General features: G+C 40.2%; 1 protein-coding gene across 1 annotated transcript; it reads right to left on the bottom strand.

The window, feature by feature from the left end:
* Positions 1–9,697: 9,697 nt before the first annotated feature.
* On the bottom strand, positions 9,698–23,983 carry crispld2 (cysteine-rich secretory protein LCCL domain containing 2). Its single transcript, XM_020609802.1, has 15 exons — positions 23,665–23,983; positions 21,690–22,043; positions 20,418–20,536; positions 18,464–18,596; positions 16,668–16,783; positions 16,113–16,213; positions 15,881–16,024; positions 15,732–15,792; positions 15,530–15,596; positions 15,312–15,442; positions 15,103–15,146; positions 14,947–15,019; positions 14,511–14,586; positions 13,661–13,791; positions 9,698–11,554 (listed from the first exon to the last, which is right to left on the bottom strand). The coding sequence occupies exons 2-15, from the start codon at positions 21,957–21,959 to the stop codon at positions 11,503–11,505; spliced, it is 1,518 nt and encodes a 505-aa protein (XP_020465458.1). The 5' UTR covers positions 21,960–22,043; positions 23,665–23,983; the 3' UTR covers positions 9,698–11,502.
* Positions 23,984–25,929: the final 1,946 nt, after the last annotated feature.

The following is a 25,929-nucleotide window of genomic DNA, read 5'->3' on the forward strand; positions in this document are numbered from 1 at the left end:
TCTCTATTATTTTTCTCATCGTCACACCACCATTCTCACACATCCACCAACCTACAGCACTGATATCATTCATTTCTTTGAGCAGTTTAATTTATGTCTTACAAAATAAAATCGTAACAGAGAGCACATCTCTCCCTTGATTTGTCACAGTCTAGCCAAAGCACAGCTTTGCTTATTTGGGACTGCTAATCTTGTCCAAGTCCTTGGAAGAGAATGTTTAGCAGGTATGGCACGTCTTGTATACCATGTGTCCAAGTTTCCAAAACACAGTGTACAAAAGGGACGCACATGGTTTCTGGGCTTTTCACATCTCTGCCAACAACTTTTCTGATATTTCAGCCTTGTTGCACCTGATCTCAACCCATCAGCTCAGGTTTCTCTGAATTCGCAGTACACCCAGACACGATGTCCTGGATGTCCTGAAGCTGTGCATATGTGCACATGCATATGAAGAATGACCTGACCACTTTTCCTGTGTATCCAGGAAAACTTTCTGAATCAGTCCCAGAGCCAGACATGTGGGACATTTGCAGAGGAACACACTCTGGAGGGATCAGTTCCCTGTGACAGCAGTATTTAGAAGCCTGTTTGTCAGTCAAACAGTTCCAGAAAAGCATCTTGGCTGAAGCCGCATCTACTGGTTTGCTTGAAGTTGATGTGCGTCAGCAAGCCTGTCGGGATGGCTTCATGCTCATGTCAGCAGTCTCATCTCCTGTTACTGCTCACTCCAAAGAGACAATGCCGCAACGAGTGAGTAAAGTGGTTAGCTCAGACGCCAAAGTCCAACCACCACTTCAAAACATCATTTATGGTTTTTGGAGAGACTGAATCAAACTTTTTTCTTCTTTACTCTCCCCCTTTAGACTGGTTGTCTGAATCTGATGTCAAATATAACTGCACTTGTAAATGCAGCCATCCACCCACTATCATATTTAGTGACTATAAATTACAGAATAGAAAAAAAGAAACATTTCTGGTTTGTGTTATATATCATGATAACACATTAGATGGCTCTCTTCAACAGAAACAGTGCATGTCAAATGAAGTCCAGACACAGCTAGAGAAACATTCCTTTAGAATGACAGCTGTTCATACAAAATCACGCATAATTACACAACAAAAGCAAACACATCATACATTCATCACAGCTGTCTGAACCCCATGTGTAAACACAAGTCAGCATCAGCCTTAAATAGAAAAACTGACAAATAATTTGACAATGGCCCATTCTCATGAGTTCTGGAGGCTTTCACAGTCTATGTTAAAGGAGTTAAAATGCAGGGTTTGTTAATTAAATTAAATTTGTTGATAAAAATGACAACAGTTTCTTTGTGGAACCCACTGGTCAGCTGTTCAAACCTCTGAGGAGAAACCCAGCAACAAGTCAGGAAAGCTTGTCTCACATTGCTTTTCTGCCTGGGAACCAAACCTTTCCCAGAGCCTCTACAGTACCACAGCGCAAAAGTCACCATATAGCAAGAGAGTCAGCTCAGTATAATAAACTCACTGCCACAAGCTGGGACTTTGGCAGAGAAGCCTAGGCTGACATTTGTCTTGGCATGAAAAGCCAGTGCCAGCGTCAGTACAGATAGCGCACTGACATCAGTAACATGGGAACAGTGGCCTCAGGGCCATTGAGACGTGGATTCCATTAAGCTCTGTGAGAACCCATATTAATGACTTAGCACTGGAGATTAACCTTTGTTATAGTGATGCAGCTGCAGAGGATTTTAGTAAAATGATATCCCTTTACATGTGTCATAAATAAATGACCATTAGCAAATACTGAAATTATTTATGTAGTGCTACGGGTCACTGTATGCCAAAACATGTAGACACAGGCACACTTTCTTCCCCCTGTCCATCTCATTTATGAACAGTTGGTCTATGTTTAAGTGATCACCTAAAGGTCTCATTTGATGACATGCATAAAAAAAAATACGTTCCTCGCTCAGCTGGAAGCTGAACGCATACATTTTTATTGAAAGTCTGACAACAGATCTACAGAGTCCAGTATCTGATCCTCTGAAAGAATACAGCAGTGTGGTGGAGGTCTAACCAGTTCATTCACCACACCCCAGTTTAGGCGAAATATGGAGTAGAAGCTAGATCAGTATGACCAGGCGTCAGATACTAACATAGACCTGCACTAGATTAGAATAATGTTCTGCATGCAACATACCTTAGGACTGTCTGTTATGTACAGTAAATTTCATTATTTAGAGTCCAACATCTCCAAATGTGATGGATGCATCACATCTGCTCTGTGCTCTTTTGAATGGCCTATAATTAATGGCCACAGCATTCAGTCGAGGTTAGCAGTTGCAAGTAGCAAATCCGTTTTTCTCTGAATTGTCAAAGGTGATTCTTTGATACTCTTTTCATAGCTAGTGGAAACAGAGCTAATATAGTTCTCTAAGTGTTTTTGTCTTCCACTTTTTAAAAGAACTTGACAGAGAAGAGGAGTAATTTAAGACCTTTTCCAAGACCCAGCACATATTTCACTGTACTGTATGTGACACAGTGGGAGGCAGTGGGGTTATGTAACTGCTCTCTGAGCACATGGAAGCTGTTTAATTTTAAAGCATAGTTTCTTTAAGTTGTAAATGTGTTAATGTTAGTATGTTAAAACCAATATTCTACTTTCCAAGACATCATCTTGATGTTCAGGATTTTTCCTAAAATATCTTTTCTTTAATCAATGTTTTTGTCCTAAATTATCATTTTATTGTCACAGGAATAAGAAACTTATTCTGTTGTTGCTCTAGCAATGGCAGCCTTGCTTAAAGGTTCAGTATATAATATTTTTCCATTTTTATTTATTTATTTAGAAACACCCACTAAAACTTATCATACTGGAAAATGTCGCTGTTGATGGCTCCTTTGACTCAGACACATCAAACAGCCTGGCAGCAGTGCAGAGATATTCTCATCTAAAGGTTTCTGACTGGGATAACACTCTTAACCTATCAGAGAAGGCCATCTTCAGGGGTGGGCTGAAGGTCAATACACGAACACGCTTCAGCTCTACTGAAAGTCGTGGCAGGCTGATTCCAGTTTTGGATGAGTCAGCTACATGAAAAAGATGTTCAAGAAGCAAGAGTTTTGAAGAGAAGGAAGAAAAGCAACCAATACAATTGGATTTAAATCATAAAGTTATACTGCTGGAGCTTTCAGCGGATGGAGAAAGTTGACAGAGAAGAGGGATTTACAAACGGGTGCCGTTTTGACATTGTTTCTGCTCGATTGTTATGTTGTGAATTAATTTTTTTTATAGTAGTACGATAAGGATTCAAACCATTGCCCCTTGTGCTTGTAGCTAAATCGTGCCAGAATGTGTCATTTGTGCTCCCAGTGTGATTGTAACAGCAGTTGGCCAAGCTGAGGATGTCACTGTGTTGCTGCTGTCTGGTATAATAATCAGCCATTACAGATAATATTATTTTGCAGTATGTTTCTCTCTTCATATGTACAGTTTATAGTGTGTTTTATTGAATTTCAGATGTGTTTTCAAACAGCATGTGTTTCATGTATGATAGGAAAACTTGAGTGACTAAGTGTTTTTTGTGACGCGACCGTGCAAAATGGCTTCACAACACCTTCCTGTGAATATGTGGGACCCACTCTTATGTCTCTGCAGATGTTCATAAACTGTGCTGGCGGAAAATGTGTCGGGCCCATCTGTCACATAGTGCAAGTTACCACACAGTTGTAACCATGGTTTGGCATTCACGATGGGCTGGGTGGAGCTGAGTGAGTAGAAAAAGAGAGAGGGCTAGCTGGAGCTGGATTATAGAGTCTCCTTCTAGTGTTAGCTAGATTTTGAATTAATCCTGATCATAGCTTTAAGAAGAAGAAAGACACAAAGTTCAAAAGAACATTGTTTTGTAAGAAAAATTCATAACTGCTTTCTGAGGCCTTGTGTACCATGACATAAATCTCATCCGTCCATCCATCCATCATCTACACCACTTTGAAGGTTGTAGGGGTGCTGGAGCCAGTCCCAGCTGACATTGGGTGAGAGGCAGAGTACACCCTGGACAGGTCACCAGTCTGTCACAGGGCTGACAAAGAGACAGACAAAGAGACTCACATTCACACCTATGGACATTTTTAGAGGCACTAGTTAATCTAACCTGCACAACCTTGGACTGTGTAGGACTACGCTGAAGCCCCACACAGGCAGTGGGGAGAACATGCCTATCCCACATAGAAAGCGCCGAGGAATGTGGAATGGTAAAGCAACAGTGGCAACCACTTCACCACCACGCTGCCCCTGCATTTATGTCTTAGTGCACAGTTTTTCTTTTCTTGTTTTATTTTTATTTTTTGCACATGCTGTGTATCAAGAAGTCCATATACTTACCTACATACACATTACCTTTCCAATGACATGAAGGTCATTAGTGCAACCTTTACCACTCCACAATGACATCCATTTTAGTTTGGGTATGTATTTTTCATGCTTGTGCACAAAAACAGGGGTGAATATAAAAAGGATGAGAGCTATGCAAATGTTGAAAACAAATGTCTAAATGCTATTTGCAGAGCATCAGCAGTTCTTCTTTGGTGTTTCTTCCCAAATAGAATAACTGTTTTCAAATATCATTCAGATTATACATCACTGTTGTTGCACTCTTCCTCACTTCTATATTGGCTGATAGTAAATGTTTTTGCATTGCTTTGCACATTGCTGTAAGAGCCCATAGAAGGCCAGGGTCACTGTCATCAAAACTCTCACAGCCTGTCACAGACAAAAACGTCAACAAACCCTTCTTTTTTTTCTGTGGTTCTCTGGTTGTGTACTAACACAAACCTTTTAAGGAAAAAGTTATTTAAACAGACAATAACACTGGGCCTCAAGCATTGTATACTTCAGCTTAACTTTCCACTTGTGTCACCGCTCCACTCAGAACAAAGTGGCGACAAACACTGGATTCATATGTTCATCAAGCAATGCAAGAACCATCAGAGGAGGTAGAGAAAAGAAGCAGCCAACCATGATCAACATTACCAACATAATTATGCATCGGCTCCACCGTGTGATGCTGAAAAACAAAACTGGGTAATGAGTGTGCTCTTTGTTGTGATGGCTAAAACAATGTTATCTGTGTTTGGACAGGTTTATGTAACAGGATTTGGTGGTTTCTGATCATTAGCCAGATACTAGATTAATGTTTTGATGAAAGTCATGGAGAGGACAGAATGAGGTCCTTTACTAAACCTCATCATTTATGACTCTACTGTAAAAAGCAGCAATCGGGGAAAAAAAAAGTTACAATCGCTTCTAGTGACAGGAAAGCTTGAAAAGAATTCTACAGGGGTCGTTTATATGTTTTGTATGTTTCTGTACATAATATTCATAAATGAATATACATATATTAATAGGAACTGCAAATAGTATAATGCATTTTTTCAATCCACATAAAAATATAAGTTGTAGCTACAAGATGCAAAAGTCAAAAAATCATAAAATGCTACTACTGCCCATTACTAATTTGGTGTTAATGTATATACTGTAAAATACTTGTTACCATTTTAAACTAATGTGCAGAACACAAAGGATTTTAGCAACACTAACAGATTGTGAGATTGACATTGTTGGTTTTCAGTGAAATGGCTCAAAACTATTGGCTGAATCACCCTGAAATTTGGTAGCGATATCAACGGTACACAGAGGATGATTCACAGCAATCACTGCGAATCGTCTCATTTTAAATAGAAAGCTGACATACTGTATTTGGTGCGGTATAAAGCGCCTCTGTACAGCATCAGAGAGCTAGTAGTTGCTTAATTAACATTTACACTGAATATTAAAGTTGAATTTTGCCAATCTGGCCTTAAAATCAGTTCATGCACAATATCAAATACAAAAAAAAAGTGAGCAATTCCTCAGAGTAATACTGGGTCCAACATCAGTGATGTAACTATGAAAGCTTGCAGTAAACATTATGTGTGCCCAAAGATTCTTCAGTAAGGGTCTTCTGTTGAAAGCTAAAGTAAAAAAAAGCTTTAATGTAAAAAGCTACAGCTGAAGCGAGACAACACTCACCTCATCACTCAGTGAAACACATCAAGATGACTTTTTCTTATTATCAATTACTGTATATAAACAGCTTCGTCCTTGAATAGGGACCAAAGTTTGGCTTGAAAACAACATGGATTATGGTTTGTACCACAAAACACTGACTGCTGAGTGAGGCACTGTTGACACTGTATTTGATCAATGGGCTCTGCCTCTTCAGCGCACTCTTCCCAGAATGGAAGTGCGTCACAAGGGGAGAAGGAAAAATTATCTGTGTGGCCATCCCCACCAAGATCACTGAGGTCTCATCATTTCAGACTCACACTCGGAGCCAACTAATCCACCTGATCCACCTGGGCAGTGAGGCTTTAACTGTCCCAGTCCACACTGGTTAACTGCACACCACCAGCAGCAGAATCCTCATCATGTCTCTGACAAACAACTTTTGTTCTCCAGGTTGGAGTTGTCTTCTTCTGGGCCAGAATTCAAACCGAGTTCAGCGGGAACACACCCAAGGATTCATTGTGGTGTCTCTCTTGCTAAGAAAAGTTAAAGACCAAACCAAATAAAACAGCAATGAGGATACATGACTTAGAAGAGCCTCATTGCTTGAATTTGGTGAGCGGTTTGGCGATATCATTGCAAGCTGTTGTCACTTAAAATTCTGTATTTTTTGGCTTGGAAAAGCAATGAAAAAAACAACAAACATTAAGTTTTACCTGACTGAAGAAATATTTTATTATTATAAAAAATACTGCATATAGTATATAAGGCCCTGTACAAAACACTGTGAACCTACACGAACCCTTACCTGCACTATAACCTTACGATCAGGGTTAAATGAAGTTAGTTATGTGATGTTTTCTTAGTTTTAGTCAGAAGGCAGAGACAAATTAGGGAAACTAATCCTCCTATCAATTCCAAAATTCTTTCCAAATGCTCCCTTTAGATAGATGGCTTTGGCAAAGTCTCTATTCTTCATTTGTAAATCATGCTTCATTCCTATGATGAACAAGCAAGCCAGACACAACCTGTCATAATAGCATCAGCCACATCTCCATTCATCTCTTTTGGAAGAGCTTTTAATCCAGTCTTTCTAAATCTAAAATTCCTCCACATGAGCTGGCCCTTTCCCAAACTGCTTTCTTAAACCCATGTGCTGTGCTATAACGTTTCCTCTAACCAGGAAAATATCATTACAGTTGTAAAGTATACTTTGGACTCTACTACTTACTACATGTCCAGCAGAGAGCACAATCCTTCTTGGAGGTTCTGTCTGCTATAAGGGCTCATCCCACTTTCCCAATATTCAATTATGGTAATAAAATAGTTTGCGCAGTCAAGCATGTGGTTCTCTCTTTACAACCAAATAAAACTTCCTACGAGTGCCATGCTGCTTTGGTTTCATCCGATACATGCAAATTCCATTTTTACATATTTAGAGGCAGTGCACATCAGGATACAGTATGGAAGCAACATCACTCAGGGACTGGATCATTTCTCTGGTGCTTTACAATTTATGCAAGGATGAGTCAAAGCTGACTTCATGCAATTTGACCCTTCACAACTGAAGTTACACCTAGATAATAAAGGCTGTAGAAATACTTAAGAACCGTTGCTCAACAAACTTCCACTGCCAGATGCAACGGTTTAACATCCCCGCCCTTTGAACTTTCCTCAGCTCTTCACAGATTGTCATAAAGCTGTAGTGTTGCACTTTTTAATGGTACAACACAGAAGCTGAGTGGGCTTTTTCTGGTCTAAAAGTCAAATAGTAGGGCATTGATTGATTGATTGATTGATTCTTTCAAACATGCAGAACAGAACAAATGACAGCAACACACACATAATTACACATATCCAACCAATGCTAATCCAAAATCAGTTTGCTTACACCTATTACATGTTTGAATGGAGTAGGAAGAAGTCAGACTTATCCAGTCCTACCCCATAACATCATATTATACAAAAAATTTCATGCATCATTGGCTGCAAGCAGTATCTCTACATAGGTAATTATCTTCTTCACCAACAAGTAATACACATAAAATTAAAACAGAGTGTTTCCTTAAAGCCTATTCTTGCATATATCTTGTATGACACATACATTTATATTTATATTTAAACTCATCAATTCTATTACTATTTTTCATATCCACACTTAAATTATTCCATAATTTGACCCCACTTATGGAAATACAAAATCTTTTTTTGGTTGTACGTATAGCATGAACTTTTAGATTTAACTGACCCCTTAAGTTATATCCCCCTTCCCTTTCATCAAATAACTTTTGGATTCCACCAGGTAATAAGTCGTTCCTGGCTTTATACATAAACACAGCAGTCTTATATCCCACTAAATCAAAGAATTTTAACAATTTAGACTGTATGAAAACTACATTTGTGTGATCCCTATACCCCATCTTGTGCACAACTCTTATCGCTATCTTCTGTAATATGTACAATGGTTGAAGTGAACCATGGAATGGTTAATGACTCACTTCCATTTACAGTACTTTGTTTCAGAATATTGTTGGTTGGATGTTTATTAATCTCTTCAAAATTAGTTAATGTATTATGCATGTGATAAACCTGCAATAATTATAAACTCCATAGTCATCTTTGAAAATGTTTAAAATAAAAGCTGTTCACAAAACAGAACATGTTGGGACAGGAGCCTCTACATCCAAATTTTGTTCTTTTCAGCGGATTAACAGGGGGAGTGCAAATTCTTATTGCCACTGACAAACAGTCATCACAGCAGCCAGTTGCAGCTGTTTATCAGTAAGATGGCCAGGGCCCTGTCCAAGTAAAACTGAACATCTGCCTTTAATAAAAGCCCTGGCTATAAGACAAGGGTTTTCTGGTCTCTCTCCATCATTGTCCTTTCCTCTTTCTCAGGGTTAAGGTAAATTAGGCATTTATAAAGCCACCTTAGGGCCTTGAGCTAGTCACAAGCTGCTGTTAAGTGACAAATACAACTTTAGCTTGGAGTGTGAAAAGGGAATGGGAAGGTCATGAAATTTCCACATCCACCAAGTTAATTTCTTTCTTCTGAAATCATTCTAAGCCAAGCTAAAGCCCAGTTGGCAGATTATGTTGTCTTTGAGTAAAAATGATTGTTTCAATTTATTGTTCCAACTCTACTGGCCTGTGTGTGTCAGTAAGAAGCAGTACCAGTTTAGGAACATGGTCAGTGATATTCTTCCAAAGATCACACATTAATCCTGGGTGGCCTGGGTTTATATCTCATTCATAAAGCCCGATGCTGTGGTCAGAGTACATTTAATAAAGTTATGACATCTTGTTACAGCAGCTATCCATCTTTTTCAGTTTTGTCACTCACTATGCTGTAGGTACAATAATCCAGATATGCATTTGTAAGCTTTATAGCTACTTGTTTGTTTCTTTGGATGTGAATTCCAAAAGGACTTTTTATGGACAAAGAAGTCACAACCTCAGAGGCGACAGTAAAACATTTGTTGTCATGTTTTGTTGGCTTGTCTGTTTATGCTACACAAAACATGCCAGGGAAGCTCCTTCTCAAGATACTATAAATTAGCCGAGCATAAATGAAGAACAACTAACCAAAACTCAGCTCTGTTTTCAACAACCTGAAGCATGTACTCACTGGAGATATTTTTAATGAAACAAAAACATGAACTGCAGCTTTTGAGATACTTTATTTTCAAATTGTGCCAAAAAATATAGAACCCATTCTACATTGGTATAAAAACAATACAACCAATTCACACATTTTTATTATACTCTTACTGTATAGAGGATTAATTCAAAAACAATAATCATAGTATTTACAGTTCCCATAATTTTACAAAACCTCTAGCATTACCCATAAAAATTCCAATATAGAAATGACCTAAATGCCTAGCATAGCGATAGGACTGAGGTAGAATAAAGAGATTAAGTTCGAAGGAAAACATTTCAAAGTCTATTTGTCTTGGCTTTTACTCTGAAAAACAGGATCATGTTTGTATTCTCAAGGAAACCAAAGGGTAGAGCAACAGGGCTTAATGGCATTCAGATAGTCTCAACAACCTGCAGCACAAACTGGACTTGACATTTGTCTTAGTTTTCATGAAGGATGCTAACAATGCTAACATGTCTTTATTTCTGTGCATTTAAGTTACACAAAATAAATATTTTAGAGACCTAAATCAGACAACTGTGATAGACCTGTTCAGGGTGGGCCCCGCCTCTCGCCCCAAAGTCAGCTGGGATTGGCTCCAGCCCCCCCTGCGACCCTACCCAGAAATAAGCAGTATAGGTGATGGATGGATGGATTGATGGAAATCAAAACAAGAGTACAGAGAAAGAAAGCATTAAAATCAGGGCTGTATCAATGGCAACAGGGCTTGACAGACATTACAGATGTGTGTCTCCTGCATGCACTGCATGCCACAGTGTAATTAGTGCCAAAGTTGTAGTTTTATGGAGAGAATTATTTCACCTAGTCTCCACACAAAAATTCTCTCTGTATCCGAAACATGTCACACATTCATCTGTCTGGTGGGAAGGGGACAAATTTAGCCATTTCATATCTTACAGAAACCAAAACAATGAAGAAACAAGGGAAGCACCAAGCAGCAATAAATATAAAATAGCATATTAATGCTTATTATAAACATATCTGCTGTTTGTGATAGTCACTGACTACATTAACAAACCTGCCACCATTGTGAGGCCCATCTCCATCAGTTATCATATACTACACAGCAATGTAATACCTTCACATATCTGGCACTGAAGCAACACTAACCTTCTAAAGGGAAACAGCAGTGGCAGGTGCCAGCATATACTTTTATTTACTGCGCCATTTCCCGTCTTCTTGTATCTGCTTGATTAGTTCTGGTCTACCCAGTCAACACAACATCCCTTCCCTCAATGTGCACACCATTTAACTTATCAATGCAATTTACACTTAGATTTGGTTTCATAGTCTAAATTTCCAGGACCAGAAAATCAAATATTATTCAGGTTAACAGAATAAGGCAATAGAGCAATCAGAATAGAACATAAAAATCTTAATATATGGCACTTCATTTTTAAAACAAACAAAATATCTTATATCCTGTACACAATGGTTAAATACAGTGTGATCAGTATACATTCCTGTGTATGAAAACCAACTTATATTTGTAATAATAAGAACCTCCCTGTAAACATAATACTTTCTGTAAAAATAACTCAAAACCTCCAGCACCAGCAGTTCAATGCATCATAATATAGAAAAATATTCCATATTCACAAATTAAGTATGTCTAAGCAAAATCCATATATGGAGTTAAAGAGAGAGAAACCATAAAGGTCCACCAAAGTATTGGACAATGACTTTTACTGGTGGCTACAACAAAGAGGGGAAGATGTCTATCAATCTGCTGGGATGATCAGTTGTCACTGAGGACACATAGAAAGATCAACATACAACCTGTTGATCTTTGGACTTCTCAACTGAAGTCTCAGTCCCTCACAGCAAAGACTCGGAAGGAACCTCCCTCTGTGCTGCTGCTGCTGCAAACAGACAATATAAAAAAAACATTAGGTTACGTTTGGAAACCACTACTACAGATGCAACTGCTGTTTAACAATTATGTTAATGAGGTGTATTACTCACATAAAGCCTGAAGAATTGTGAGAAATGAAAAGTCCAAACTGAAGCAGCAGAGGCCTAGATATCTTGAATTTTAATCTCTAGTATGGTTTATGCTCCCAAAGTCTAATAAATACTAATACTAAAGTCAGATGTAATCTTTTTGCACACTATTTTTGTGATACTAAATTTGCTTTGTAGTCAAACCCTTTAAAATATTTCCAGTTCACATCTTTGGCAGAAACATCCACCAAAGGACACTGGGGGTGCTGTATGATTCATTGTTGCCATATTTCTGAGACCAACCTTTCCAGCTTTCACATATGTTAAACTTGATAACTTTGTAATTAGTTAATTAGTGGACAGACCTTGAAGCTCTGCCATGATCAATAATTATGACAGTTCAGTGCATCTAGTATCAGATCACAGATGATTGTCGGTATAAGAAAGCAGAGTGTCTGACGGCATTTCCATTCTCCAGTAATTGGATAGGCTGTGATTACTTCCCGACTGACAGTCCAATCCAAACTGCCCACCCTGCCGTGATGTTGGCACATGGCACAGATGCTTTCACAGCCGTTTGACCTCCTATCCCAATGCCCTGAGTGGGGCCTTCACATGCAGCTCTGCATTAGATTTCATATAATCAGACTTGGATTCTTTTTGGCCCTTCAGCACATTGCACACTCAATTGAAATGCCTGCGTAAAATAAGCAAAGATCCCATGTGTGGCCCATGCACACATCAAACCACAACATTACTCTTACAACCTCATATGCCAGCAGAACTGGCCACAAGGGTTTCCCTGGCTAAGCTTAGTCCACTGGTGCTGACAGAGCAGTGTGCACGCAGGAACCCCTTACATGCAGGTAACATAAATCAAGGCTGGGTATAACAAATAAAAGTACCATCCTTGGGCATATATTAGATCGTCTTGTTAAATTTACCTCAGTTGTTTCCCCTTGTTTTCTTTATCATACTCCCATTGGTCAAAGGATAAAGCATGAGCTAAGTGCTGAAGATCAACGGAAGAGTGAAGAATCTGTATCACCACACTACTCATTGTGCAACCTCCGACATTAAATTTCAGTTGTCTTTAATTATATTTTCTTTTTAAAAACAGACTTACACAATATGCATGTGAACTTAGTTAAACCTTAAGATTTAGTTTCCAATCTTTACCACAGAACAAAACATTGTAAGAGAGGTTTCTCCTAGTGTGGTTTCAGACCTTTGAGACTTGCTGCCCTACATCTCGAATTTCTTCACCAGTTTAAACAGGCTTGGTGTTCTGTCACACTCACAGCTAGTTTACGCAGCTAAAGAAGCAACTAACCTATCAGAGAATAATAGGCAGGTTTAAGAAATGACTGTCTTCCTATGTAGCTAGTAGCTCTGCTAGCTAATTGCATTTGTTAAAAATAGCAACACAAAAATGGCAATAAGGACAAATGAGAATTATGCAGCTGTAAATTACTGCAAGTAAATAAAACTCTTCAACAACATAATGCTAATCAGCCAGAATAGGTAAAGACAGCTACAAGGATTTGCAAGGCCTTTGCGAGTCCTTGCTCCATGGATGGAGGATTTACCCAAGAATCCAAACCAAATAAGTAGGCCTATATTTTTTAATTTTGTAAATCAAACTTATCTGACTCCTCTGAGATTACACGTGCTCCTTGCACTGATCAACATGCAACCTTGGAAAAGCTCTGGGGACCTAGCTAGCTTGTTGGGACTTGGTCATTGAAGCAGATTAAGGGAGAGCTGTTACTCATGTTTCTGGTGAGTGTAACCTCTTACACGACAGCTAAGGAGGCTGCCAAACAAATGGTTGCTTGAATGATGGAAGTTGTTATATATATATATATTTATATATATACACACATACATACACACACACACACACACACACACACACACACACATATGTTCCCCTGGAATTCAGGCTTGCTCTGATGTACCTGTGATAGCATCTTTAGATAATTACCATAACTATTGTATAAAAACAAAAAACTGAATGGTACCTTTCGGACTGGATGCCATTTTTCAGGGCTCCAACATAACGTGTTCTCTTGTCCAGTGGCAGAACATCCACAAAACCGCCGTCTGCTTTTATTACCCCTGCATGGGTGGCTGCTTTACAAATACTGGAGCTCTTTGAAGACAAAGTGTGGCAAAGATGAGAAAACCTTTTACAAGATGGAAAACAGCCTTTTCACTAAATGAATTTCTTTGAAATCCCCGTATTATTAAATAATGTGCAACATACTTGTGCAGTAATTCACAGACAAACATTGACAAACACAACCATTTGTTTTACAGACTGAGTCAGAAGTCTGGCTCCAGAACTCTTTTATTAACAGTCTGGAGCAGAATCATTCAGTTCTAGTCCAAACACAGATCCATACGCCCCTTCAGCAACTATAGCCAGATGGTTTATCTCGTGTTTAACTACCATCCAGCTTCTGTAAAAACACATCTGGGTGTCTGAGATTGCAAAACATTTGCTTCTTTCTGTGCCTCCTACCTATGAGACACAAGCACTTAGTCTGCAGTAACACTTGGGTAATCCTTTGAATAATCAAATCCTATGCAGGGTAATGCATCCCTGACATTCTCTGGCTTATTTTACCATTACTCCCATTCTTCATGAGCCATATTTCTACCGTGATTTATTTGCTTTCCATAGCTACAAAAAAATTTGCAAAGCCAAAACAAAGCATAGGCAGATAAGGATCTTGATATCTTTTTTTCCTTTCTGTCAAAGCTAGTAACATAAATAAATAAATAAAAAACAGCACAGAACTGAAGGGCCTTCATGATGAACCTGCAAAACTCATTCAGAGCATACACATGGAAACTTGGATTACTTACATCTGCGTAGACATTGTTCCCAATCACCGGTGACCAATAAGAAGGCTGAGTCCTACAGTTTTCTGGACAAAAGATTCTGACAAATACATTTCATGTTACTATTAATTTGCAGCAACAGATAAAAGGTCATATTACTGGAAAAACTTTTTGTCAAGGGGAGGTAACACCTTACTTTAACACCTCCTACTCAACATTTCTAAGCATTAAATGTTTGTACATTGCTTATAAATGCTAGACAGGGTGGGGATAGGGGGTAAATTGTTACCTAAGAATGTTTCTTTTCTGGATGCACAGATATATAAATGTAGCAAAATGTGTAAATTATAGTAATATTACTGAACGCTTTACAACTGATATAACAATACTAAAAAGCAAAACCTTCAATTGGCTATTTTATGCTTTGGTGAATGACAAGATGGTGGATGTGAGAAGGCACCTTGGGCAATGTGAGTTGGGATTTTTGAAAGGGCAGATTTCAGCCACGGTGGAGTAGCAGTCAGCAGTCATTTCTGTGAGAGAGGAAGAAGGGAAAATCCCTTAATGAACTGAATGTATGACCCAGAGCTCTTCCTGAGAAAAGTGATTCACGTACCTTCCACTTTGGCCACCACAAAGGCATTGCCAGGTTTAAATTTACTGTAAGAGACATCATAATGAAATCAGGAAAACAGGTAGTTCCTCAGAAGAAAAAGTCCATTATTGCACAAAATGTGAATCATAGAAGCAGGAAAACATGTTTCATACATGCTGCATCAATAATTGGACTTATTTGGGAAAAGTGGGCTGAGCAGAGGTTTATACCTGAAAGACTCGATGCCATGCTTTGTGGCTCTGATGAAAAATGGATACTTGTCCTTTCTTGTGATGTCGACCAAACCTCCGTAGTTGTCAATCGCACCAAAATGAATAGCAGCTCGGCAAATACTTGATTGCTGCCACAATAAAAAATAAGCTTTATAACTACATTTACAGGAGGAACTGGTGAATTACGGGGTTTGTTTTATGCTGGACAAACTCACCACATCGTAGAAGAGATTTCCCCAGACTTTGCCTTTCTTATTCAGGCAATCAGCAGGGCAATTATATCTGTAATCGGAATATACAGTAAGTTTGAAACCAGTGAGATGGCACTGTAATATGGTAAATGGGAACTAACACAGTATATAGAATATAACAAAACATACAGTATGTTTAAATTAAAATTCTTTAAAATAACCAAACCTGTTGCAGGTGGCTCCTCTGCACCTTTCTCGCAGTCTAGTCTCACACTTAATGTTTTGAGCTGTGAGGAAAAAGAGACAAAAAAATAAGTGAAGGGATGCACACAAACCTGGAAGTTTGGGGTTACTTTGTTTAATCTCTGTAGCTACCTAAGTAGGTGCTGCTGGAAGCCCTTGGTGCGATTGCCTTAGGAGTAGAGGACCTGGACACTGGTTTAGAGGTGGTACGAGGTGGCTGTGGAACCTGAGGCTTCTCCACCTCGTTCATGTCCTCTGTCTCTGAGCGCTGAAAATCTATAGATGGACAGACAGACAAGGGCTCAGATTGGTGGTACACCTAATTTTTTAACATCTTTGAATGAAAACCTGTGGTCTTTGTCACCTTTGTAGCACAGGTTATTCCTGCATACTCCTCCATAACTGGGAGGGCACTGGGAACAAGGGTGTCCATGCTGGTATGGCGCCTCCCCAATCCAGTTGCCCCTGCAGACGTAGAGCACAATGGACAGTTTGACTAAGGTGGTAATTAATCACTAGTTCAGCATCACTGTGTTCATGGTCTTGTAATTACTTTGGCTCTCTGTGCCCACAGTCTACACTCCCAATAGTCATCAGTCCCACAAACTAATAAAAGCACTCCTCATTATCTCTCAGGCAATTACATCCTGTGGGCTGTCTGGAAAACAAACACTTGCTCTGCTCTTATTTTTCTTTCTCCATGCTTCACTATTATTCTTCTATTTTGACATCTGGAGGACGTTTAATGGCCCCGTTATGTACAGCGTATGTTTCGGGCTACTAGTGCTACAGATCTGCAGTACAGCTATATTAACACTCACTACCATTTGTCAGCCCTGTAAGGAGGAAGAATGTAAACAAAAGTCAAGAGAGCAGAGGTGCTGATGAACAGTGGAACATGGAGGAATAGTAATTTTACTTTGGGGAATAGTTGCACACAAGGTAAACAGCATTCTCCCATATTTCTCCCCACACATTCATGGCTGGACACACATGCACTGCACAGCCCATTCGGTTGGTGGTTGCCCAGACAATCTGTAAAAAAGGAAACAGAAGAATGGCAAAGGTTAGCGCAAACAATTGCTGAAAGAACATACACATAATAGAATAAACCATTGATCTTATAGCATGAATTTCCTGCCTCACTTTTCTCACAGCTCATGGTTCAATAGGTCTTTCCAGAGGAAGCAACTAGACTGACAATCACAATTAATGGGGCCACTGGGACTTTCACAAGTGCCTGACTTGTTATTCTGCCCCAGTCAGATAAGCGTCATGCATGACCTTACTTCATCCCCTGTGACATAACGATGATCACTTTCATCATCCAGTTAGAAGAGGAAAAATGTGCAGTTTCTAAGATTTCAACTCTGGAAAAGCAGCTACAAGAATAAACTGCCTCATTAAATGGCAAGTTGCTGCAGCGGTGTCACGAATGAATGATCAGCCATTTGAATATAATACAGCATGTTCCCCACTATCCTCCAAAACTCTCAAACACGTGCAATCTCCCTCCTCAGGAATGTTCAGGCCACTGGAAGCAGTGAGTCAGCAGAAAGACTTATGTGTGCTGAGTGTGGGTAGCTCAGCACAATGCGGTGTCTAACTCCAGAGTCTCTACCACTTCTCTGTGGAGGGACTAATGGCGTATGACTGACACAGATGCACAAAACTTTCCAGCAAATGAAAGACAGACCAGGTGAAAGAGCTCATATTTGTCTCCATCCATGTGCAGCATCCAGGTCAAGCAGAGATGTCTGGTGTGTCTGGAAATGACTACCAGATGGCAGTCATCAGGTTTCAGGGTGAAGGCAGAGGGAGGAGCCTGGATGTGTCTGTAAACTCATCCCAGAAGCTACAAAGTAAAGTCTAGGAGAAGGAGAGGCTGTCACCATCGTTTCTTTTGATTTTTCATTTTCTTTCTGTACCTGCACTCTCCTCTGTTCCATTACTTTCATCAAATTGTCTTGTTATCCTTCTGACATTGTGGTTGTTTTCTACTACTAGAAGTTAATATATGCATGCCTGGCATTTATCCCCTCAGTCCCCCCACAACTCTGCCCATAAATCTGTGAGATATACAGAGTGCACACCACAAGTTGTATTCTGACACTGTTTAGAAAGACCTGTCAAGTGATGCATGTTTCATACCACAGATAAAATAAGGCGCATGAGTTGATACAAAACAGACTAGACAATAAATAAAATACAGTCGATGGTTCAAAAGGGAATTGAAAAATAAAATCCATCCATTTATAAAGTGACACTTTCTAAACTGCATGCCAAACATTTCAGTTTCTTGCAGTAACAGGTTAAGAGGAAACTTTTAACTTACTGCCAAATGCCTCTTTAAAAGTGCACTCCTCCAGTTTAGCATTGCACTCCTAAAAAACCACTGCACTCATGACAGTTTTAAAAAAAGCATCAAATTCGATGAAGCAGAATCATACAAATCATCACTTTTACTCCATGTATTTTTCTTCCTGGTCAAACCTTGTGCCTACATTACCCACAATACAAAATTAGCTCACATCGTTTTAACTCTACAATCCTCAGATTTTTTTTTCCTGACACTGACCCAGGTGACATCACCTGAGGCAATTTATCAGACTTCACAGAGCTCCCTCTTAAGTCAAGAAAGTGCTGATGTGTCAGTGGATTTGACCATTAACCTAATGTTTGTCTGCCTGAAAAGTTCCTCTTGAACCGTCTCACCTGGGTATAATGAGTGCACATGGGCCCAGAGCAGCGGTCTGGACACCAGGGCCGACACTCATGAGGGTAGGGATAGGTGTAGTCTTTCTCCTCATTGTACCAGGCCCGGATGTGGGAGGCAGGAGTGCGGGGTCTGTAGGGCCAATGCATGCACACATACATACACACAGTAAGCTCAATCACATGCCATCTAGGTACAGTACCAGGGGCAAAAAGGGAAGCATCTGAGGGCGCTGCCAGGCGCTTTGGCTAGACTTGAGAAACACTGCATGAACCTCCCTGCTCCTCCTCCTCTCTGCAGGCATCAGAAGATGAGTCTGAATTTGACCTGGCACGAAGAACAGCAGTCTGTTCCACTGGACAACACGTGAAACCAAATCAGTTTGACAAAAAAAAAAAAAGAATAGGTGCAAATCTAAACACTGCTCCATAGCCTAACAAATCAGTTCTAGCTCTTATTATAAACATCTCTTTTTAAGGTATTGAAAAGTGCTAAGCTTAGAAATGGAGTGTAGAGGGGGAGTGGAATAAAAGGACGCCAAATCAGAGTTTACTGGCACAGGAACAAAGGAAGGAATAGGGAGGGAGCAAAGGGGCGATGAAAATGAGAGCAGATTCCTGGAAGGGCACCTGCTGCGATAGCATACACTGTTATGCACAGAGGTCTATTGTGTCTGTCTCTACTTGGACACACACATTCATTCACACACACACTGTACTACCCATTTCTGTGCTTCACACACATCAGTGGACCAAGATTTATTATTACAGAACCAGATCAGACCAAACTCCAGCTGTGAGTTATTGTAGTATACATGAAACAACTTTCTCTTGCAGCAATGAGAAATCAGAGAATACTTGTGTTAATATCAGAGTAAAAGTACACAAATTTCAAATGACCTGCTGATTAGGTGACAGAATATCTCTTAACTGCTGTTCGAGCTGCTTAGGTCTGGGTAGCAAAGCTCAATTTGTTTTTGGTACCAACCAAAAATTGCACATATCTTCGAGTACCACAAACTACCAAGTACAAAAACCTGCCATCCAAAATCAGATGAGATTTACAGTCGTTTGCTTATACTGCTACAATAGTTGTTTCATCCTTATTAAAGCTTTCAAAAGTGATTAGTTAATGTTGAGAAATCATTTAATAATGCTTTATATCAGTTACATAAATTGTTACCGAGAGCATAAAATTTCACCTAATGATGGCGCCAGAATAATGTCAAGGGGTCACTACACTCATACTGAAGGGGACCTGAAGTTTTATCCTAGTATATCTGGATTCCATGGCTATCCATCCAATAGCAGTGGAGATATTTCACTCAAATCACAAATCTTATGGTGGTGCAAGAAAAGTTAAAGTCAGGGGATGAACAAAGCCATTAGGATCCATCCTCTGGGGACCACGGATGTCTGTACAGAATTTCAATCCAATCCAACTAATAGCTGCCGGGTACTTCAGTCTGAACCAAACTGGTGGACCGACCGACCGAGCAGCAAACCAGCAGACTGATGCTGCAAGCATGACTTCTCATCTTCATATCACTTCCTGCAAAGTTCTACAGTGGATGTGGACCAGACACTATTAACTGACCTATTAAGCATTTTATAAAGGATTTCCAACATTTATAACCATATAAATATCAAATCAAAAATGGACTGAGTACTTATAAATGTCTGCTAACTGATCTATAACATTTTAGTAATTTATTAATCAATAATACATTTATTTGTGACAGTTTACAAACCATTTCTAAATGTTGTCTTGTCAGAAAGTGGCTCCAATAAGAAAAACTAGTTTTTATTGCCTAAAGTAAGGCATCAAAAAATATTATTTTGATATTGAAAACTCGGGTATTGGATCAGCACTAGAATAACAAAACAAAACAAAGCAAATATAGCACATATAGGTTGCTGACTACTGACCAGTAAGTGTGTTATTGCATCTCACCTGCCCCAGTGAACACCCAGGTTCTGTCCAATAGATACGAGCAGGTCTTGAGGTCCGTGGTCCCAGTGACACTGCTCTGCCCAGTGAGAGGCAGATCGCTCCAACTCATCATCCCAAACCTGCACACATTAAGTAAAATAAATGTCTCACAAGGATCTCATTTAGTTAAAGACACCAGCTGTGAAGACCTGCTGTACCTGCTCCAGTTCTGTATGAAGCAGTATATTCCACATCTCGTTCTGACTCACTAGCCACCCAAACACAACCTGTTCAAGGCGCCTTGTCCTTCACTTCCTTTCCAGTGTGTTGAAACTGAGCTGGATGCAAGTGCAACATCAACCTTAGACAGTGACATTTGAGTGGAGCAGCTGGCGCCTGGCCGTGATCCACTACAAATCTCCAGCAATCACAGCTGAATTATCCACATTTCCAGAGTGGGTTTCTCTACAGCAATGGAGGGGAGGATGGAAAGCAGAGAAGACACCTGACTAACTGTGAAGGCCTGCATACAGCATGGCTCCTCAAAGTACATCTCCTTAGTAAATTTCCAGCCTTTTGGTGGTCGCTAAAACATGCACACACCGACACCGCTGTAACCCCAAACATCCATACACTAACACAAACACACACACACTGCCTGTTCCCTGGAATGCAAGAGGGAGTGCTGGGTAGAGTCAATCTACAGACACTTTTCTCCCCAGCTATAACCACACTTCAGAGACACATAAGTCACCACTGCTTCTCTCAGCTTGTGGTTTTCAGAAACCTTCTGTGTGTCCCAACAATAATCCCCCTCCTGTTTTTACCCACTGATGTTCCACATCGTCCCATCATTTTTCCTTTCTAGTCTTATTCTCTCTGTCCTCCTCTGACCCGGCCCTCTGTCACTCTCCTGTCTTGTTTGCAGGTAGCACAGAGTCAGCATTATTTTCCTCCATGTAAACGAGCAGCGCAGGCAGCTGGCAATAGCTCACCACCATGACTGCATGTTTCCAGCAGAGAGGAAAACGTTGTTTTTATTACAGCAACGCCACTTTCCTAGACAAAATAAAACCTCAAACCCCTAATTACCCAATTGCCTCATTTCAGAAATCAGTGTTGCTGACACATTAAAATCAAGTTCTTAGTGAGGTAAGGTCAAAGACTGAAGTTGCTAACTGTAATTATCTTCACTGATTAAGAATCTTAGCTAAATAGGTAGCTGAAAAATGACTGAGAATCTGCACAGACACGTTGCTAAATAGGTAATTAGGCTAACGGGACAGATCTCACCATGTACTCCATATTTGAGGCAGTAGGATAAACACTGCCCCTCAGCGTGTTGTGCAACTGGAGGATCTCCTCACGGTCCGACCAGAGGATGGCTCGTCGGGTCCTGTTGCCAGCTGTGTTACTGGTGCTGGTCTGGTCTACTTCTTCCACATAGCGACTCAGCAGCTGTCTAAGCTCCTGGGAGTGAGGCAGGAAGAGAGAAGCTGAGTCACTGGCGCACAGCAGCAGGGCGGACAGGATGGGAAGCCAGGTCATGGCAGCGAAGGTCATTCTGACATCTGGGCTTTCAGGCTGCAGCAGACCGTGGATTTTGTGTGAGTCTCAGACGCAACCACTGGAGGAGGACTTTCTTCACTGTGTGAGCCAAGAAATTAGTACAGATTACAAAATATGACAAAAACGTGCAGGTTTACAAAGTATGACAAAATATTGCCTACGGCACTTCCCATCCATTGCTGTCATCTTCTGCTTGCTTTTCATACAAAGATGGGATCAAATATTGATATGGGAATGAAGTAGACAAAGCTCTACATACACACACACACAGATCATCAAATATGATAATCATATTTATTTTGTGCAACATATGACATACGATTGTGTTGGTGACACTATATTTACCAAGCCCAATTTCTATCTGTTGGTCATCTGAACAGCTTCAGTAATTTTATAAACACAAAAACAACTTGAACTGCACCACAATTAACCAACCAGCTAACTTCTATATCTAAAACCAGGTTTGTCCAAATGAACTTGAGCAATCAGATAAAGATGAATTTCATTTAATCCTCACTGACTTATTGCACAATTTTAGTTTAAAGAGCCTTTCTTCCCAGTAATTAAATAGCTTTATCAGTAACATTAACACTGGTTTTTCTCTGGACTTGTTGTGTTGTGGTTTTACTTAGATATGCTATCTGCCTTTTCATCCTGGCCTCCGGACTTTCTGAGACTATTTTCTAATTAAATTGAGCAGCAGGGTGGGACACTGAGGGTGATAAGCTTTCACCTTGCTGAACTGCCTTTGAGCAAAACACTACATTCCTGCCACATCCAGGGCCAATATTTTGTGAGTGACCCTGCATGTGAACTCCCTCAGTAGGAAACAGGCAGAAGGGAAGATTAAAGCTAAACAAATGCTACAAAATCACAAACTTCTATAGAGAGAGATGAGCTGGTGAGTGTGATCAGAGTAGAAAACCATAACTAAACCAAGCTGGTTGTCCTATCTTTGAATCCCTTCACATCTTTCCCACTGGCTGAAAAGATGACTTGAGGTCTGGCACCAGCTTTGTGTCAACACAAGGTGCCAGCTCTGGGCACTGTGAGCCGGGCAGCCCAAACACCACACCCTTCTCCTCCTGCTGTGCCCACTTTTCACAGTGAACCTCTACCAACTTCTATGTCTGGACCCTTCTCATGACTCTCATGAATGTTATACCAGAGTGACAGACCGAGGAGTTGGGCACGTGCATATCCACATCTGTGAACTGAGTCTTCTCTGCTCCTGGTGGGTTTCTGAAGAGACTAACCTCCTCTCTGCCTCACCATGAGGCTAATGTAAACACAATTTATGTCTGATTTAAATACATTTTCATAGATGCATGCTCAGGTTCTCCTGCCAAGGAGCCCTTTAAAGCTTTGTCACCAGGCCAGTTTGCCTGTTCTCCAGTAGTTTGTCTCCAGACCTGTAAAACTGATAGTTTTCAGTGAAGTGTGGCCTTTTTATTTTATTGATAACATAAAATCTAGCAACTGAAACATAAGTTAGTCCAAACGTCACACTAAGTAAAGCAGTAAATCTGAAAAAATCAAACACAAACAGTCGGTAGGTCAGCTATATTCGTGATTTTCTCTTTGCAGGGTGGCGCGCATTATAAAATCCAGGTGAAATTCCCGAATGCTGTGCCACAGCGTACCCGAAAACCACACAGTAAGTTACAAATACTTGCGTGTGGCGTCTTATCTTGCTCACCTCGGTCTTTTTCACTTAGTATCCAGTCGCCTGAATATTTCGGAGCAGCGTCTTCCGCGCGCTGGAGAGCTGTATTATTCCCTTGTGAGAACAAGCCGTCTCTTGCTGGCGATGTTCCTGAAGCACATAGGAACTGTGTGACTCCTGAGCAGCTCAGAGTGCCTTATATAGAGAAGGAGACCCCTCAGGACCAGAGGAAAAAATGACTTGGCTCTCCTCACTCCCCCAGTCTCCAGCCTCCCTGAAGTAGGTTATGTTCTTGGCAAACAGCGCGCACAGTCTGCGCACAGTGACGAGAAGCCTAATGGCGGGAGGAAGACTATAAATATTGTAAATCAACGGGCTGTCAAGTCAGCAGCAGGCAGTCAGTTCAGCATCTCTGAATCACGTCGGGTTGAGTTATTACCCAGGTTGCATCTTCACAGCCAGCTACTGACACGCGTCAAACATTACCAAAAAATAAAATCCCTTTTAATAAAAGGTACCATTTATGCTTAGCAGGTGAGTTAAAACTAATGACTTAATTGATGTTAATAAAACAAAGAGTTAAGTCATAAATAATTCTGGGTTGCCAGAGTGTGAAACCATCCTTTCCCTTTGCTCTAAAGTCGGTAGTCCGTCATTCAGTGCTTATGGGTTTCTGCTTTCTAACATGTGATCAAGTCTTATTTCAGTTAATAAATCATTACATGAAAAACATAATAAAGTCTTCTGTGCATATTGTTGTTCTCTTTGTGATCAAACCAAGACATCCAGCGGTCCCCCTTCCCCCACCCCTTGTTTTTTTGTAGCTAGCCTACTCTCATGGTCTGTCTGGAGTGGTACCTTGTGACAAACATTAGTAATCATGCATCTCAGAGTTGTATGTTTTCAATGGCCACATTCAAATGTCCAGTAATGAGTGTTTTCTTCTAAGAATTGTTGTTCCTTACTTGGCTGTATCACCCCTGATACCAGGCCAAAGGGATGCTGGAAACTCACAAGTCGGCATTAATCTTGAAGAAAACAGAAGGATTACACAACTCAACCATCTTGTTTCCTTTTTGACATAATGTAATCTTTAGCAGGTGGGTCCTTGATTTTCTCTGTTTGTCAAGACGAATCACCATCCACCACACACACACACACAGCAGACCTGTTCTCCATACACTACCCTGCAACTGGTGACAAGGGGTCCCTGAAACTGATTGCCATAATGCTTACTTCGCTTAGAAATGGCAGTCCTGATGAACCTCATCACAAAATGAAACAACTCTTTACAAAATATACCCTGAAACTGACCAATGTCTAGTGTACTTTACATCAGTAACACCAGCCTCTGGTCTCACCCACTGTTTTATTAAAGGATTATTTTGAAGCTTGTAGTTGGATTTTCTGCTCAATGCCACCTTCGCCAGTTGCACATAAAGTTAACAAGTCATCAATAAGGGGTCATAATTGTCAAGTCTGCAGCTCTAAGTCTGGTCACCTGCAGCCCTTTTCTAGAAATAAGTCATCAAAAACCTAAATAAAGGGAGTTTTTACACTCTGATGACCCAAAGGTGGTCCTTCTCAATGGCAACTGAATTGTAAAGCACTGACAGATGATTCATAATTGAGCCATTAGTTACTTATAGCATATAGGACCCAGGGAAACTGTCCCGCTCTGAAAGCAGGTGCCACTGTACCAACACCTTACGGACTCTGCAAAGGGCTGTTGTGAACCAGGGAGTTTGTTTTACTGCACTTATTTCAGATATTTACAAGAACACAGCCACTCAGAAGAAACTCCAGCAAAGTGAACGCTCAAATAGAATATACTCACTCCAAATAGATCTGGCCCATCATGGATCCGTTTTCTTTCTTGCGTGACCTGCTAGAGAGGGTGGCTTTGGTCTGTGCCGACATGTTCACAGAAAATGACATTTGAGACATAAACTGAAGTCAACGATCCAGCTAACAGGATGACCTCAAGGAGTTACCAAACTGGCTGCAAACTTCTAAAACTAAAAAGGGCCTTGTTTCAAGCATTTGGTTTTTCTGATATTAGATGATTGTTTAAATTATTCAAAAGATTTGTTTTGACAGTGTGCATTCCAAAATATTAAATAGAAATTTTTATAATAAAGCCTTCAAGATTGTTTAAATGGTGACATTTAGATTTAGTGAATGGCACTGACATTCGCCTGAATGACTAATGCAAACCGCCCAACAACGAGAACATCACTGGGCAAGTGTGCCGTCTCCCTCAGATGTAATTTAGAACCAACACCCACCTGGTAGACA

The sequence above is a fragment of the Monopterus albus genome, unplaced genomic scaffold, assembly GCF_001952655.1.
Source record: "Monopterus albus unplaced genomic scaffold, M_albus_1.0 scaffold4.1, whole genome shotgun sequence".
In the NCBI taxonomy this organism is placed as follows: Eukaryota; Metazoa; Chordata; class Actinopteri; order Synbranchiformes; family Synbranchidae; genus Monopterus; species Monopterus albus.

Excerpts from the sequence above, each read along its gene's own strand:
- crispld2 (XM_020609802.1), bottom strand. The coding sequence starts at position 21,959 with ATGACCTTCGCTGCCATGACCTGGCTTCCCATCCTGTCCGCCCTGCTG. Across the intron at positions 15,793-15,880 it reads TTCCAGCAGCACCTACTTAG|CTCAAAACATTAAGTGTGAG; the intron begins GTAGCTACAGAG and ends TTTTCCTCACAG. Across the intron at positions 14,587-14,946 it reads CCCAACTCACATTGCCCAAG|AATCTTTTGTCCAGAAAACT; the intron begins GTGCCTTCTCAC and ends TGTATTTGTCAG.